Raw genomic sequence first — 16,782 nt, forward strand, 5'->3', positions numbered from 1 at the left:
TAAGACCCAAAGGTGAGTGGGGACGTTCCCGTGATCATCGGCGTCATTATCGATAGATCAAGCAAGTCACCTGCTCTTTCAACATCCCTCCAACAACCTCTTGCATAAAACAACACCGATATCATTCCATCTGTACCCCACTGGGGAATATCCGCACATACAGCTATCTCAGCTTCCTTACAACCGCCATGAACACCCCCGCTGTCCGCATTCTCCCTACTTTTAACCCCTCCGAGGGGCACAACTTCATCGAGCCGTCCAAGAGAATCAATGAAGGCGAAGATGTATCGGAATTCCTGTGTTCAAAAGCATACGTGGATATTATGACGTTTCTCCTACAGCTTAACCGATCTATGATTCCGTCGAAACTCCCCGACGGACGCGTCCAGACCTATCCTTTGAACTCCGATGCCGTCGAATACTCAGCCCCGGTTCGACAGCTACAACAGCTATTGTCCAAGCTTGAAGCGATCCTTTCAGAAGCTCCGCCAGATACGGGCCCACGGAGATTTGGGAATATAAGTTTTCGCAAATGGTACCACATTGTGGAAAGCCGCGCATCGGCCCTGTTGGAGGAATGTCTATCGCCGGAGCTTCTTCAGACTCCTTCCTCTGATCGGAATCACCCGACGGCGGAGGCCGAGTTGAAGGCGTACTTTTTGGGAAGCTGGGGGAGTGCCCAGCGGTTAGACTACGGTACAGGACATGAGCTGAGCTTCCTAGCATTCCTGGCAGGAATCTGGAAATTGAACGGCTTTCCCAAAAATAGTCCCGGGGTGGAGGAAAGAGCGATAGTTTTGGGGGTGATAGAACCGTTCGTGTTTTCCACCACCCCCATATGAAAGTAGCCCACTGCTAACACTGCATCTAGATACCTCGAGCTGATCCGCACAATCATCAAGACTTACACACTCGAGCCTGCGGGCTCCCATGGCGTGTGGGGCTTGGACGACCATTCTTTCATTCCCTATATATTTGGATCTGCACAGCTTTCACCAGCTATAGCCGAATCCGATCTTACTCCTGAGGAAGGCTCTCTACCTGAAGTCCCCGAACCGACAGGAGTTGCCAAAGCGAACATAGTGGACAGGGAGAGAAAAGTCAATATGTATTTCTCTGCCGTCGGCTTTATTTACGACGTCAAACGAGGCCCATTTTGGGAGCATAGTCCTATGTTATACGACATCTCCGGTATCAAAACTGGATGGGGCAAGATTAATAAGGTCAACACTGAGCTTCCCATCCAGCAATATTCCTCAAGGCTAATGCAAAGCAGGGAATGATTAAGATGTACAATGCTGAAGTCCTGTCGAAATTCCCCGTGGTTCAACATTTCCCGTTTGGATCTCTTTTCAGCTGGGACCGGGATCCCAATGTGATCCCACCACCTCCCACTCTCCATACATCGTCAGCCTCTCAAGCGAGAAGCAACAATACTACCTCCTCTGGAACTAAAGCTCCTTGGGCTACTCCATCACCGGCTGCACAGGGCGGAATCACGGGCACCGCGGCTCCATGGGCAGCTGCCAGAGGCCCTACAATACCTGAGGCTTTGCGCGAAACAGGCCCAACGGCCCCTACGCGGGCTCCTTGGGCTGGCCCACAGCCAGCAGGGCGACAACCCCCTGGTAACCCGGGAGAATTGACCACTAAGCCTCCTTGGGCAAAATGATAAAATAAAAGTCTATTTTCAATCATGTCTTCAACGCCTTCACTGGCAATGACCGACGAAAAGAAGCTGATAGCAACTGGCTTCATGTTCTCGCTCTATGCAGTCACACCTATTGAAAGAAGGGATCGGTTGAATTTCACTCTCAAACAATACCCCTGATTCCAGCGCAGGTTCCTCTCGTATATATTTCTTTTCTTAGGCATGAGATACCGTACAATGGCCGACTAGTCTTCTCAGAGCCTCTTCATCTATGCACACAGAAGGGAAGCATAAATGGAAAACGTTTAGCAATGTCGCTACCTACTGTCCAGTTATTCACCCTTCCAACGTGTGTTATAAACACGTGATTGAGAACGAGAAGTTGGCCATCCATCAGCTGGTGCAAGGACCGCGTCGGAATCAGAGTATGGCCAGTTAACGGACATGGTTTCCGCGGTTAGTGCTCTAAACGTATCGAAATGGCCCCAATCCATTTCACTGTTGATGATACGATCACGAATCTCCGGCCAGGGTAGAGTGTCGATCCATGCTGGGTGAGGCACAGCTCGCTGCAAGTGTGTTGCTCTGAGGATCACTAAGCCCAAGGCTGACAAGCCGGCCCGGTAGTGGCCGCAAGTCCACCGCCGACGCCAATGTCAGCCTGGTTCTTCAACGATACAGTGCAAAATACACCGGCGATAGCTTCCTGCACACCAACCGCGAGGAATCCGGATGTCAAAACACCAAGAACAGTTCCTAGGCTCTGTTCGTTCGCAACAGACGAAGCGGCGAGTAAAGTAGTCGCAACTTTGGTGCTAGCGAGAAGCAGAACGCGCTTATTCACCCAGTTCGCGATCAGAGACCCGACAATTTGGCCAAAGATGAGACCTCCCCCCGTCAAAACGGCCATGAGTCCTGCGCCTAACCGGACTTCTGTGGCACTTTCTGGCCACAAGGACACAATCATCTAGGGCCAGACCAGTGCCATTGCGTAGTACTGCATCGCACCAATCCCCAGGCATAGCATCATGGCAACCCAGCAGCCATTACGAAAAAACCTGGTGGGTATAAATGGAATGGGTAGGTCGGCTTTTAGCTCCCATACTGCTAGTGCTATCAGGAGTAGAATCCCAATGAGGAGTGGACAGAGAACGGCGGCGCTTCTCCATGGATATGCGTTGCCCCACGCTAGTCCATGAGAAAGAGGAAGATACCAGAAGCAAACATTCCCATACCAAGCCTGTCCAGCTCTTTGGGCGCTTCCCATCTCGTTTTCTTCTGTTCTAGGCTCCTGAAGGAGGGCGGGTGGTAGAAAAGAAAAGACAAAAACGTAGATATGGCGATCAGAATAGCGCAAAGCCAGAAACACCACCGCCATTTGAGCTCGGTATATGTTTGGAATGTCTGTAAAATAACCGGTCCAAATCCACCCTGTGCAGGTGTCACATACTGTGAGCTAAAACAACGGTTGGAGAACATTAAAGGTTTCTTACCAGTGGCATTGTCCAAGAAAAGACGGTCGACATGTCTCGACATGACGATAAATCGTTTAGTCTTCCACCATATGTGAGTAGCAGGAAGGTATTTACCGTGTTAATACGAAGCACGATTTCTTTGGCTAACAGCATATATACATTCTTTGCAATGACAACGAAACAATGTACAGTAAGGTATGTCGGAAACAAGATGCCCTGGGTATCATATAGCCCTAAACGCCGAAAATGAAATGTATCCAGCAACTTCAACAGGTTTAGCCAGAATCTGAGGCATAGTCAACGAGAATAGGCGTTGCTGGGGCACTTTTATTCCGGTTTGCCGTTTGTTCTGCAACTGCGGGAGCGCCATCGCTAGCTCCATGAGCATGATCCTTTGTATTAGCTACTTTGTTGGGGCCTGTTTTCCGCCTCTTGACGCCTGGTCGCCAAATATCACCTTCATGGTTTAGGAACGGATCAACGGTTGCTCGTGTGTTCCCAGCCAATTCGCTGCGGAGCGTTGCTTTTCTCTCTGCCATGAGATCTGCAGATTTGGGTTTCTTTCCGTTTTTGCCCTTTGAATGATTCCTGCTTGCGGGGACATTGCCCTTTGTGGACGAAGTGGAAGCCTTAGCCTCGAACATAGGACGCGTACGCGTAGCAGGAGTATCAACAGCGGGCCCAAAATCCACCATGCCTGCGCGTAATCTATCCTCTTCTACCTCATCCAGAAGGTCAATCCCCAGACTCATTTTATCCTTCAACGCCTCGCGCTGGGCCTCAGCACTCTCCAGGACCTTTCGCTCAGCGCGGAACGTGCGTCGCAGAAGGCGCGACTTTTCATATGGGTCCTCCCAGTCACGTTCCTGGCGTTTCTTTAATTCCAGTATGCGGCTCTGTTCCGTTTCGGTTCGCTTCTTATCCTCCACCTTTCCTTCCAGCCGTGCAAACGCATCTTTCGTGTCTGTCGCCTCCCCGGGAAGCTTAATCGCAATCTCGCCCACGCCTAGTTCTTTCTCTTCGCCAGTGTCTCGCTTGCGCCCACCCTCCGTGACAATATAAGCAGTATTCTGTGGATCTGTCCTAATTTCAATCCACCCGCCGCAGGGAGGATGACGCATGCGAAAGCTGTAAACCGGAGTGGAGTAGTAATTGCCAATCTTCTTCTTCTCCGCGTTGAACCGCACTCCCTGCCCGATGAGTGTTTCGTGTGGTTTGCAGGTGGTGCACCAGACGGCGAAGGGCATCTCGAAACGGACGATAAGGGCGCCGGTCGTGTGGAGGTGTCGCGCTCGCGCCCCAAGCGGGTGCTTGCCAGCGAGCTTGTTGCCGGATGTGAGACCTTCTTGGTCTGGTGGGACGTATCTATAGGATTCATTGCGTTAGTAACGAGGCGGCCCCGGAGGATCAAGAGGGAATAGCGTACCGTCCCATGTCTGCGAACGTTAGCACATGGCATGATGGGTGCAGGAGGACGGATACTCACTGAAGCCCTGCATCTTGACGGTTATGAGCTGGCTATACAGTAACAAGGGTTAAAAAAATAGGCCTTAGCCACCCCAGCTGGAGGTGAGTCGCAGAGAAGGTGAAGATGGAAGATGTTGGGGTGATGCAATTATGCAATTGCTCGGAGCTGCATATCGGCCCGAGGTAATGCAGCTGAGTCAGCTTATACTGTTATGTCCCTGCCCTCGGATATACTTCACATCAAACGTCTGTTTGTCTTGCACGCCACAACAACCGATGACATGAAGATGGGCTGCTGCAAGTGCTGTGTTGCAGAACTACCAAAGTACGCCATTTGTGACTCCCACCGTCGACCGATGTAACCCCCCTTCGTTATCTCACCTTGTGTTTCTCCCGTCGTCTCTACATAAGAGAGCCTACACCTCCGCGGACACCCTTAGAGGGAGAGTCCGCTGCTGCACTTTGAATACTAGCCTTTAACTCTTAACTATCAGAAGGAAGATATTCCAATACATATAGACAACATATTTATCACATTAGCTTATTACAGAGTAGCACAGCCCTTGCCAACAGTGCAAAGCACATGCATATCGGCGACACTCTCGCCAATCCACATCTTCACGCCCTCGCCATGCACTGGCGCTTTCCAGTCCTGCGTCACAACATCCCACACGCTGAGATCCTTGCGGGTGATATCCATCGTCAGCACCTGGCTCTCGCCAGGAGCCAGGATCTGCGTCTTCTCGAACTGCCGCAGCTGCCTCGATGGCGTGTCCAAGCCCAAGCTATCCGGAAGCTCGACATACAGCTGCGCAACGGCACGTCCCTTCCGAGAGCCAGTGTTTGTCACACGGACTTGCACGGAGTACGCGACATCGAAGAGGGCCGGGTTTCCGCCTTCTCCACCACCAGCACGTGGGCCAGGCTTCTGCGTCGTGCTGTAACCGTCGGGGTAGGGGTACTTTTGAGAGCTGTTTGCCCGAGCACCTTCAGGGTTGTCCAGGTAGGGATAGATATAGCGCCAGATGCGGTTAAAGTTCTCTGGCCAGGCGGCTTCGGCGGCTGGGGGAATGGCAGTAGAGTACTCCGGGGTGGAGCCCTTGGGGCGCCGTTGCGCCGGGTAAGCTGTGTCCAAGGGTGTTTTGGGAGAGATACTAGCGTGGGAGAAGTTGAACGTCGTGTACGACAAACCATAGCCAAAGGGGAAGCGCGGCGTGATGCCTGCCTTGAGGAAATGCCGATAGTCAATGTACAGGCCTTCGGTGTAGGTGTCCTGGATCCGACCAAAGGGCTGCTGAATGAGGCTAACGCTGTCCGGATAGTCAGATTCGCTGCGCGGGATGGTGTACGGGAGATGGCCACTGGGGCTGTAGTCGCCGAAGAGGACGTCGGTCAGCGACCATCCGGCCTCCTGGCCTGGTGGGTGCGCCACGAGCACGGCTTTGACTGGCTCTAGGTCGATCCATTCCTCCATCAAGACTGGACCGACAGTGTGGAAGACGACTACCACCTGTCTGAACTTTTCCGCCGCTGCCTTTACCAGGTCGTCGCCGTTATGCCAGGCGTACAATCCCGCGTTAGTGCGGTCACCCGGGTTGCCTTCGACCGTAATATAGTTCTCTCCCGAGTCGGCGTTGATAAATACAATTGCGATGTCGTTGGGACCGGCGGAGACATCTGACGGGAAGCTGTCTGTGATGTGGAATTCAGCGTGGGATGAGATGTTGGCGATAGCTTCTTGTGGAGGGATCAGGTAGGGCAACTTTGAGGAGCCACTTCCCCAGCCCATTGTCAAAACCCCTTTGTTGCAACCCTTGTCGCTGCACGAATTGATGCCGTCAGGATTAGTGCCTGCGTCAGTGCCGAAGACCTTGAGAGAGTCATTGCGGCGCAGAGGGAGGATATTGCCCTCATTCTTAAGCAGCGTGATAGCATCACGGGCGACCGCGCGTGCAGTTATATTGTGGTGGTCTTGCACATTGACGAACCTGTTCACCACTCCTGAGGGAGAGAACAGAGCCCCAGGATAAAGAGGGCCTTCTGCGTTCTCTGTGTTCCCTGAAAAGTTCGGCAGAGGGTAGCTTTCATCTTGGCCCATCTTGTACCAAGCGGCAAGAATGCGGGTGACCTAATACTTGTCAGGGTGGGCAGACAACAATGATAAATCGTCTTATCTTACCATATCATTAAGACGGTCAACCAGTACTGTGCCATTCAAGACGGAGCGAGAGAGCTCCGGGCCCCAGTAGCTATCCCCGAAGAGAGGGATAGCACCATCACCTGGCATGCTCACATCGAGACCAGCGAGGGTCGAGGCCACGCCAGTATAATGACCAAACCAATCCGACATCACAAACCCTTGGAAGCCCAACTCATCCTTCAGGAGGTCGTTTAGCAGTTTGCTGTTGGCGCTGGCCGCAGAATTGTTCACCTGTAAGATATTAGCAATTACATTGCAGTGTCCTGAGGTTTAGAGGGAACGAGCGAACATACGTCGTTGTAGGAAGCCATAAGAGAGCCTACACCGCCGCGGACACCCTCAGCAAAGGGCCACAGATAAAGCTCATGCAGGGTGCGGTCATCAACATTGGAGGAATATCCCTTCGTAACAACGCTGCTCATGCGGTGCATCTCCTGTTCGTTGGCGATGAAGTGTTTTATGCAGGCTATCAACCCTGTGCTCTGCATTCCCTCGACTGTCAGTCTGCCGGCAATGGCCTGGAGACTGGGGTCGGCCCCGAAAGTCTCCCAGTTGCGTCCTCCGCGAGGCTTGCGGCCGATGGGCCCAACAGCCGGGCCCAGGAGCACATTCACCCCTTTCCCTCGGCCTTCCTCTCCTAGCCCAACGCCGCGACTGCGCATCAAGTCCTTGTCGAAGGTGGCCCCGACAGTGATTCCGGGAGGAAACGCTGTGTTGTGGTCGGTGTTGCGAACGCCGAGCGGTCCATCATGCATACAAAGCTGGGGAACACCGAGACGCGGCACACTACCCGTCTGGCCGGCGCAAGGCCCCATGTACATGCCTGTGCCTGTGGTGAGGTTCACTTTTTCCGCCAGGGTCATGTTCCGGACCAGACGGGCGGCCTTCTCGTAGGCCTCCGCCCAATCTGCAATCCACCCTCCATGGGGGGTTGGGTAGTAGGGCGGCGAAAAGGCCTCCGCATCTGAAGCGCGCGGATTATGGACGCCATGAGATGCGGGGGACGCCAACGTCCCTGGCAAGACGCACAGGAGCACCCATTTCAGCGACAAAGGCGCCATATTGCTCCGCGGTTCGCGTTAGTTCTGCAGCCGTTGAGGGGCATGCAACGTGTCGGGCCAGGCTAGGGAATGGGGATGGTATATATGCCGGCAGGAGCCACATGCCCAGTTGGTCATGAGATTGTGATTAAGACTGGGCTAGTTAAAACCATCCATACCCTCCGAGGCAGCGGCGGAGGCCCCGCGATCTGTCTAGACATGGTGCCTTGCAGGGGCCACTGTTCCCGTGCCAAGTGTCTGGCATTCAACGCAAGCGAAGTTGATCATTGCTGGGAACCCCACAGTCGATGTCATCAGATGAAGATCGAGGGTGTTAGCGAGTGTTCATGGGGGAGCCACGCCACCCCATCCCATAACGGCAACGAAGCTTGTCGATCTGCAGGCTAAACATCGGCACTTTCGAGGCCAAGATCATTCTGAACGTGTTCTGTGTAGCATAGCCGGCGTGACCAGGAGATGACAGGTTCATATGAGCAGTCGAGGGCTACATTCCTTGCGTGTTTCGTCGGCAAGCTAAATCCCCAGTCCAATGGACCGGTTGGGGATAAAGATCCGTACGGGGCGTCGAAGGGTAGAAAAGCAACCCTCACAATATGGTTCCTGTCGATCCTTCGTTAGCGATGGAGACGAAGCTCGATCCGGTTAACTGCCCCGATTTCAGGGGAAACACAGTTCCAATCTTTCTTCGGATTGTTGCCATAAGTATCCCTATCCAGGGATAATCCTCGGGTAATGCGGAGCTGAAGGAAAAAGGGATTCAAAATTCAGTAAGGTCTCTCGTTTTCGTATTGACAGAAGGTGTAGAACACTTCTAGAACTGAACTAATCTAAACATAACTCCATTATGCATCAAACTGCTACCCTGATGATATGTCAAGAAACAATTCACGCAAAAACATGGGACAGGAATCAGAACTTAGGCTAGATCAGTCTTCCCACCATAAGCAAGCCCTGCAATGTCCAATCCTTGAACCTCCTCGCACAACTGCTCCAACTCCTGGATATCCGCTCCCACCATCCCGCCCGGGAGACTGCTGTCGTTGATCTCGTGAGTGATCGTCATGAATGACCGGTATTCGGGCTCGCCCAGACAACCCAAAGCTTCAAGGAGCATATTTACGCTAATTCCCCGGAACGGATACTCCGGTCGCGGGTAGAGACCGTGGTCCTCCAGTAGCTGAATCACCTTGTCTAGAATTAGCGCATCACATTTACCCTGGGTAGCTGCTTCAATGCGGTCATACAACCTGATCAGGATTGACCCGATGGATTCTTGGCGAATGGTCTCAATGGAATCTAATAAGGAAGCATGATGTTAGCTTGATAGTACATTTCGAATAGGGGACGCATGGTATTAATCTCACCAGGCAGCAACGGCAACTGCTCAAAGCCCAATGGCTCTACGGGACCGGTTCCGTCCCGAATTGCGACCCGCGTGGTCTCTGCGAAGAGCGCGCCATGCCGGAAAACATACGTTGCCCAAATCCACCCGGGCAAGTCCCGGCTGTAAATAGGGAGATGGCGGGACGAAGGTTCTCGATCCAGATATGGGCGAACGCCTGGACTGCATCCGCGCAGTCGAAATGCTGCACCAGAGCAGCAATGGAGAGTAGCATTGGAAAGTTGATGACAAGAGGGACCATGTTGGTCGTAGAGTGCAGGATGTCAAAAACGATTAGCAGTGCTTGTATGTCGTGGACAGGATCAGGGATTACCACGTTCTTGAGGGGTACATCTGCGTCAAAGCGAAGCTTCATAGCAAGGTACGGTGAGGCTAGGCACAAACGCTTTGATGAGACGAGAATACGACCATGCTCAAAATAGCGCGACTGGTCTTGATACTCGTCAGTGGCAGCACTATCCTTATCTGAGGATGAGGACTCATACATGAGGCATCCGGGAGACTGCTTTTCTATACGGTCAATCGTTAGTAAATGCTCTAAATGCCTGTTAGAGTGTGGAATTGATTGCGTACCTATCTTCACCAGGTCCAGGACTAGGTGATCCCTCTCAAAGGGAGCGTTGGTGGACTTCTTCGCGACCACAAGAAGGTCGCCCTCTGGATCGAGCATATGAAACTTTTCCATCTTCAGAGGCATCTATCGGTGATAGGAGATAGTGGGCGTGAGTACGTGAATTCAAATGTAGACATAGTAGTGGTGATGATGATGATGAAGTATACAGACGAAGGACGCTTCTTAAATAGATAAACTGTTGAAAGATGCCACAACTCACCTCACGGCATGTTTCCGATAAAAGCTTGAGATAAAACGGATGGATATTCTTGATAATAAAGAAACGCATCTTCCAACAAAGAATTTACGTATAAGCTCCTGTAATAGTCATTGTTTGCCACGATATAGAGAGAATTGCCCTGCTACAAACAATGCCTATTACAAGGAACACAAAACAGATTTAATACATTCTCATCGACGAAATCTTATATTCATAAGTTCATAATAAACTACTGATCTCTATCTGACAGTTCTAAAATATAGACTGGCAAGTCTGAGTGATCTAGCTCAGTTGAAGTACCCAGGGAAAAGCCAGTTCATCTTCTCCCGCGCCTCCGGGCTCCAGTATTGCTGAGGCGTGCTGATACCAAACTTAACAGAACCCTCCAGGTGCTTGCACTGGACCAGGTCGGAGTGGTTGTCAGCAGCGAGCTCATCCAGAACCGCGGTGACAAAATGCTTGGCGTTCTCCGCGTTCGCTTTCATGTTGCCCATGACCATCTCCACGGTGACATCCTCGGTGGTCGCGTGCCAGCAATCGTAGTCGGTGGACATGCAGATCATCTGGTACGCAATTTCCGCCTCACGAGCCAGCTTCGACTCGGGCAGGCAGGACATATTGATGACGCTGCCCCCCCAAGACCGGTAGAGGTTACTCTCGGCGCGAGTGGAGAACTGAGGTCCCTCTGCAGAAGGTCAGCGGCGGGAATCACGGGAGATGATGTCCGAGGAATTTACATACCCATGCACACCAGGGTGCCGCGGTCATGGAGAACCACACCCTCGCCCTCCAAGCTGTGTCCACAGGCTCTAACTACCTTAGCGACACCCTCATCGAACGGATCACCGAAAGGAACGTGAGCGACAACACCCCCCTCGAAGAAAGTGAAAGGTCTGATGCCCTTGGTGCGATCAATGACCTGGTCCGGGATCACAAAATCGCGAGGCTTGATCTGCTCCTGTAAGCTCCCGACGGCGGAGAAAGCAATGATAGTGCGAACGCCAATCGAGCGGAGAGCGGCGATGTTGGCGCGGGCGGGAACCTCATGCGGCGCAATCTGGTGATGCAGACCATGGCGACTGAGGAAGGCGACGGCAACAACCTTGTTGTTATGGCGACACTGGTGGTGCAGGATGGTAATCGGCGAGGAGGGCTGTCCCCAAGGGGTCGTGATGTTGAGAGATGCAACCTGAGTGAAACCAGGAAGCTCGCGGAGACCAGTCCCACCGATGACGGCAATACGGACGGGGTCTGAAGACACCACCATAGCCGTCAGAATTGGCCTATTTAACCCCTTCACGTCGATATGAACACTCACCAGCGTAGGTGTCGGGAAGAGCAGCCATTCTTCGAGCGAGCTGTTTGGGAGTTTCTATCCGGCGGAGGGGTCTAGAAAGAGTGGACAGGGAGCGAGAGACGAAGGGGAACAGGCGCATGCACCGACCAGGCGTGAGACTAGGGCTGCAGCGGGAATATGAGGTTATATGTTGGAGTATACTGAGAAGAGCGTCGACGATGGAAAAAATCGCGATGGCGGGGTCGCATTTCCCGATCGGGCAACTCTTATCACCCACGTGGGGCCGGCTCAGGCTGTCAGGCTGCAAGGCCCTCAGGCACCAATAAACGCTCTCGCATAGTATGATAGTACCTAGTAGTACACTCGCATCTCTGTACACTCTGGACTATTCAACGTGTTATGGGCCACAATCCCTCTTCATGCCGGTCGCCACTCATAATGATGAGCTCCCTTCTTGACCTGTCCCGGATCCTCTTCAGGCACCCCGGGTTTATCATACGCGTGGCCTCCAAAGAAGTCCATTTGGCCCTCCATGAATTGCGTTGGTAACATCGTGCCTCCTTCGTACTTCAAATACTCGAGGGTGGCCGAAATTGCAGGCACGTAATGATCTGCAAGGGTTGCCTTTAGCACAACCTCCTTCAAGGCGTTGAAATTCTTATGAAGCTCTTGGGCTAGCTCCGGGATGAACTTCATGTTGGTGTACCGCACATCAGCCGGCAGGGAAGGCTGCAGTAGGTCTGCGATTCCCTCGCATTTGATGATGCAGCCAGCACGCCATATCTGCAAGCATTGGCCGAGGTCAATGTCCCACCCTTCATCCTCCGAAGCCCGGGAGATCAATTCAAGTCCTTGACAAAATGAGGCCAGGAAAGAACAATACACGGCGCAACGCAAGTTTTCCAGAAAGGCTGCTCGATCTTTCACCTTCTCAAATGGCTTGGGACCTGGAATCTGCAAATTGTGGGCAGCCGACAGTCGTTCGGTGCGGTTGCCACTGGCCAGACGCAGGTAATATGCAGCAGCCAAAGTCGGTGCAGAGGTGTGGCGGGCGGCTGACTCCATAATACTCCACGTTGGTGTCCCTTCGCTCCCATCGTCATCCTGGACAACCTTGTCAAGGACATCGTCGAGGACGAACCCGTCCTTCTTGCTGGCCCCTTCGCCTCTCTGGTCTCCTTCGGGAGTTCGCTTGGTGTGTAACATGTCGGTCCCGATCTCCAGTAAATAGGTGTTGCGCAGTTCCCCGTGGGAGTTCCATTCCCCAAAAATATCTCCGATTTCATCGTAGTTCATCCCCAGTCCATGGTATAGCAGGGACCAGGCTTCTGCAACGGCGGATAACATGCCTACCTCGATTCCGTTGTGCACCATCTTCACGAAATGCCCCGAGCCACAGGGCCCTATAGGCGCCACGCAGGGAGTCCCCGTTTTGTCATCCTTTGCTGCATACCTCTCTAGCAATGGCATGACGAGCTTGAGAGCTTCCGTATCGCCACCAGGTGACAGACTAGGTCCATGGCGCGCTGACTGGTAGCCTCCAGAAACCCCCATACCGATCCAGTTTACCCCAATCTCGGCACATTCCTTCTGTCTTGCTTCTGTGCGACGGTAGTGTTCGTTCCCTCCGTCCAGGATAATGTCGCCACGGTTTAGGTTGCCCTTGATCATACCCAAAACGGAGTCTGCTGGATCCCCGTGGGTTATCGAGAAGAGGAATAGTTTGTGCTCCCCAACATGCTCTAAGCTGTGAGTAAAGTCGTTAATGTCGTAAAATCCTTCAACACTTCCTTTTGCATCGATTTTCTTTGACCACTCCATTAGCTGGTCGATATTTTCTCTCTTAATGTCCCATACCGAGACGTCCAGGCCGAGCTCAGAGAACGCCAAGGTCATCATGGAGCCCATGTTCCCGGCGCCGACGATGCCAATGCGCTTGAATGGTTGGCTTGATGCTTCGGAGGACATATTAACGAGGAAATAATCTTAATAGGATGTAGATACTAACGTTGCAACTCCAGTGCTGTCGCAACTACACGTGAGCCTACTTAAATGAGTGCAGATATTCAGCTACAGAAGTGGCCATCGCCTACGCCGAAATGACATCAAACCCATTACTTCAACTCGTGGAATTCCCTAGCGGTAGTTTTTCCTAAATAACTAGAGCAATAGTTTGAGTCGGTGGGACGATCAACCCCCGCCGAACTCTGGATCCACAGTCTCGGTCATCATTACATCAACGAGCAAGTCCGGTAGTAAGCAAGAGGAATATTCTGAGCTCTAGATTCTAATATCTGGCCATGTTTTATTTATTCTGTCAATCCTAATAGCAGGATATAAATTCCGCGATTAACAATGCTGTGGTCTGAATGCCCAGGGTAAAACACGATGTTCATCTCTAAAGAATCGCTCCAACAAATACCTGTTTCCTATGCGACCTGCTCGATTGGTTGTACGAACGAGCACACACTGCCTCGGAAGCTCGAAGCAATTAGCACGGCTGGCTTCACTGCGATCGAGCTCGCCTTCCCAGATATAGTCGACCATGCGTCTAGAAAACTGGGACATCCAATTGCAGCCGATAACTACCCCGAACTCACCGCCGTCTCAAAGGAAATTAAAGAGTTATGTCAGAAGAACAAACTCAAAATCATGATGCTCCAGCCATTTTCCAACTTTGAAGGCTGGCCACGTGGGTCAAAGGAGAGAGCCGATGCACTTGATCGGGCGCATGGCTGGATAAGCGTCATGCAAGCCCTTGGGACAGACATGTTGCAGGTACCATGTCCCTGGAGAATGTCAACAGACAGAAAATTGACAGCAGCAGGTGGGATCGACAGACACGGCATTGGACTCTCTTTCGGCCACACGCGAGAATATCATCGCCGACCTGCGCGAGCTAGCAGACAAGCTCGCCCAGCACAACATGCGTCTGGCTTACGAGAACTGGTGTTGGTCGACGCATGCGCCCACTTGGAAAGATGTCTGGTCCATCGTGGAGGCCGTTGATCGCCCAAATATTGGGCTATGTTTGGATACATTCCAGACCGCGGGGTCGGAATGGGGAGATCCGACCACAGCAACAGGGAGGGTCGGGGATCTCCCATTAGCAACGATAAATGCGCAGTTCTCGGACAGCATGGCTGCGCTCGCACGTACTATTCCGCCTGAGAAGATCTACCTGCTGCAGATTTCCGATGCATATCTGCCCTCGCCACGCATTGAAGCTCGCATTGTTGAAGGAATGTGGCCGCGCGCGCGGTGGAGCCATGATTTCCGGCCTATGCCAGGTGATGGGGGATATCTACCTATTGTTGAGGTTGGTCGTGCTGTATTCCAAACGGGATTTCGTGGCTGGTTTTCTATGGAGATATTCGATGGCGGGCCAGAGGGAAAAGGGAAGAAATATGATATGGGTGAATACGCAAAGGAAGCTATGGGGAGTATGCACGGATTCTTTGGTAGATGTGTTGAGTAGATGTGCTAATATTCAGATGTCCGACGCGCGTGTAGATGTCGGGTCGAAAGCTTTCACAATAGGTATCGTGTCAGAGTACTCGAATATGCCGCCGCAAGAGGCTAAGTCCCAAGACCGAGGGGTCTCGATGAACATACAACTGGGTATTTTCAGTAGTATCTGCCGCATACAGGATTTTCCAGTCCGAGGCACATCTTAAGCCTCTAAAATGGCCGACAAATATTTCTGACGGATAGCCTATCCAGATCCATATTTGACTCGACGGCATATGTGTGGAAGCCCAGAGGATTCCTCTGTGTGCGAATCAAGGACTCGCTTCACGCAAGGGATCTTCCGTTCCTGTCCTCTGATGTCTTGAAATCCATGCATATCCTAGGGTGCAGTGGAAAGTTCCAACTCATCTAAGCAGTAGCCTCTTCAACCATAGACTTTGCAGCTAACTCTTTCAAAGACCTGTTTTCCTTCTCGATGCCGTTGCGTCGTTGAGCTGTGTCACAAAGCTCAATATTTCCACATTCACACTCCCCTTGGCGAAGCCACCGATACGTGAGACTCCAACGGTCGGCGCGCGGCCTTACAGTCCCGTCAAGCAAGGTATCAGTCTTGCGCTTCTTAATACCGTGGGTCCAGTGCAGCCGGGCGTCGCCGGTAAACGCCATCATGCTGCGCGGGGTAAGATCAACGTCAACACGCCGCTCGCCATTGCGAAATTGCATCAGGACCGGGGCACCCAAGGATAATGCGTAGAGTTGGTCATAAGGGGCGTGCGCGTCTACATGAGGCGGAATACCGCTACCCGGTGGATAATACTGCAGACAGACCTGGTCGGGCGGTCGACATTCGGTAGTAGGAATGAGCGGCCGGAGCCAGTCCGGAAACTCCTTGTACGGGATGTCTGGGTCTATTCCAAAGGTCTTGTAATCGAACGTGTAGCCATAGTGTAGAGATACGCGCCCAGTCCGGTCAGGCCATTTTAATTCGGTGAGGAAGATGGAGAGAAGCCGTTGCTCGTGTTCGGGCGTGACGAAATCATCTTGCCAGATAATTCCCCGTGGCTCGATCGGCAGCTCCTGGAACTGACCCGAACCCGTCATGCCCGTGCCCCTGTCGAACGCCGATGCAAAGGTCGTGGGAGCGATCAAACCGTTGGTGAGGATTGTCGTCCACTTTTTTCTCCATATAAAAAAAAGATCACCTGACCTGATGATGCTCTTCCACTTACGGTTAAGTGCATTGCCCAAAGTAGTCTAGCGGCGTCAGAATATACAACATCTCTTGATAGACACAACGTATGGTGAAATATCTTCAGGCTTCGAACACGAGGGATGTTCCGCTGGTCTTGGAGAAGATCATACTGTGAATTCGACCTGCAACTGCATCCATCCGCCCTGCCATCCCAACAAGGCAATGGCCATAACAGGTGATATGGCCCTGTCTTGGCATCTGAATACGAGATGATTGTCATGAATCAATCTTGGCAACATCCACCTCGGCCCATAAAATTGGCGGTTAGACGAATAATAGCGTCGCCTATTGATCTTGTTACTCACAGGTCAACAGCACGTATATTTTTAGTGCTAGCCCTATAGCGGAGTTGATGCGCCTTGAGCTCTATAAGAACCGCGATCGCCAGCATGCCGGCGAAGTCCTTCGACAATCAACTTTCGAGACGAAATGGGGCCAAACATCCAACTTGCCATAGGCTTCCTGATAGTATCTTTCTGCTCGTCTCCGGCTTCTGCATATGTTGGTGACCTCCTGTCGGACACTACAGCAGCACCAGCGGGACCACTGACAACTCCTTTCGCGCCTCCGACATCATGTTTCGCTTTAACGCCGCACAACCCACATGGGTTTCCTACTATGGGGGTCGCTTGCGGGCGAGGGGCCAACAAAGATTGCTGTCCCGATAATTGGG

The 16,782-nt window shown here is 52.3% G+C and overlaps 7 protein-coding genes across 7 annotated transcripts; 2 read left to right on the forward strand and 5 right to left on the reverse strand.

Annotated features, from left to right (window-relative positions):
* Window positions 1–82: 82 nt before the first annotated feature.
* Window positions 83–1,797, forward strand: BDV59DRAFT_128238 (Phosphotyrosyl phosphate activator protein-domain-containing protein). Its single transcript, XM_073686929.1, has 3 exons — window positions 83–814; window positions 872–1,223; window positions 1,277–1,797. Exons 1-3 carry the CDS (start codon window positions 189–191, stop codon window positions 1,670–1,672), a joined length of 1,374 nt encoding a protein of 457 aa, XP_073550875.1. The 5' UTR covers window positions 83–188; the 3' UTR covers window positions 1,673–1,797.
* A 1,604-nt stretch (window positions 1,798–3,401) lies between these two features.
* Window positions 3,402–4,625, reverse strand: BDV59DRAFT_199323 (Saf4/Yju2 family protein; the record flags this gene model as incomplete). The annotated part of the gene is made up of 3 exons (XM_073693339.1): window positions 3,402–4,491; window positions 4,553–4,562; window positions 4,613–4,625. 3 exons carry the CDS (start codon window positions 4,623–4,625, stop codon window positions 3,402–3,404), a joined length of 1,113 nt encoding a protein of 370 aa, XP_073550876.1.
* Window positions 4,626–5,067: 442 nt separating this feature from the next.
* On the reverse strand, window positions 5,068–8,515 carry BDV59DRAFT_172099 (beta-glucosidase). Its single transcript, XM_073688664.1, has 3 exons — window positions 7,087–8,515; window positions 6,773–7,024; window positions 5,068–6,721 (listed from the first exon to the last, which is right to left on the reverse strand). The coding sequence occupies exons 1-3, from the start codon at window positions 7,852–7,854 to the stop codon at window positions 5,138–5,140; spliced, it is 2,604 nt and encodes an 867-aa protein (XP_073550877.1). The 5' UTR covers window positions 7,855–8,515; the 3' UTR covers window positions 5,068–5,137.
* Window positions 8,516–8,770: 255 nt separating this feature from the next.
* BDV59DRAFT_199325 (uncharacterized protein) lies at window positions 8,771–9,953 on the reverse strand (the record flags this gene model as incomplete). Its single annotated transcript, XM_073693340.1, has 4 exons — window positions 8,771–9,150; window positions 9,219–9,254; window positions 9,329–9,766; window positions 9,830–9,953. The coding sequence occupies 4 exons, from the start codon at window positions 9,951–9,953 to the stop codon at window positions 8,771–8,773; spliced, it is 978 nt and encodes a 325-aa protein (XP_073550878.1).
* A 423-nt stretch (window positions 9,954–10,376) lies between these two features.
* Window positions 10,377–13,354, reverse strand: BDV59DRAFT_191359 (6-phosphogluconate dehydrogenase, decarboxylating; the record flags this gene model as incomplete). Its single annotated transcript, XM_073691892.1, has 4 exons — window positions 10,377–10,774; window positions 10,831–11,340; window position 11,766; window positions 11,846–13,354. The coding sequence occupies 4 exons, from the start codon at window positions 13,352–13,354 to the stop codon at window positions 10,377–10,379; spliced, it is 2,418 nt and encodes an 805-aa protein (XP_073550879.1).
* A 267-nt stretch (window positions 13,355–13,621) lies between these two features.
* On the forward strand, window positions 13,622–14,870 carry BDV59DRAFT_128278 (sugar phosphate isomerase/epimerase family protein). Its single transcript, XM_073686931.1, has 2 exons — window positions 13,622–14,164; window positions 14,214–14,870. Exons 1-2 carry the CDS (start codon window positions 13,775–13,777, stop codon window positions 14,862–14,864), a joined length of 1,041 nt encoding a protein of 346 aa, XP_073550880.1. The 5' UTR covers window positions 13,622–13,774; the 3' UTR covers window positions 14,865–14,870.
* A 278-nt stretch (window positions 14,871–15,148) lies between these two features.
* On the reverse strand, window positions 15,149–16,008 carry BDV59DRAFT_128273 (2OG-Fe(II) oxygenase family oxidoreductase). The gene has a single exon (XM_073686930.1). It carries the CDS (start codon window positions 15,956–15,958, stop codon window positions 15,266–15,268), a length of 693 nt encoding a protein of 230 aa, XP_073550881.1. The 5' UTR covers window positions 15,959–16,008; the 3' UTR covers window positions 15,149–15,265.
* Between the last annotated feature and the right edge of the window lie 774 nt (window positions 16,009–16,782).

This window comes from Aspergillus ambiguus, assembly GCF_047715705.1.
Source record: "Aspergillus ambiguus strain CBS 117.58 unplaced genomic scaffold BDV59scaffold_5, whole genome shotgun sequence".
In the NCBI taxonomy this organism is placed as follows: Eukaryota; Fungi; Ascomycota; class Eurotiomycetes; order Eurotiales; family Aspergillaceae; genus Aspergillus; species Aspergillus ambiguus.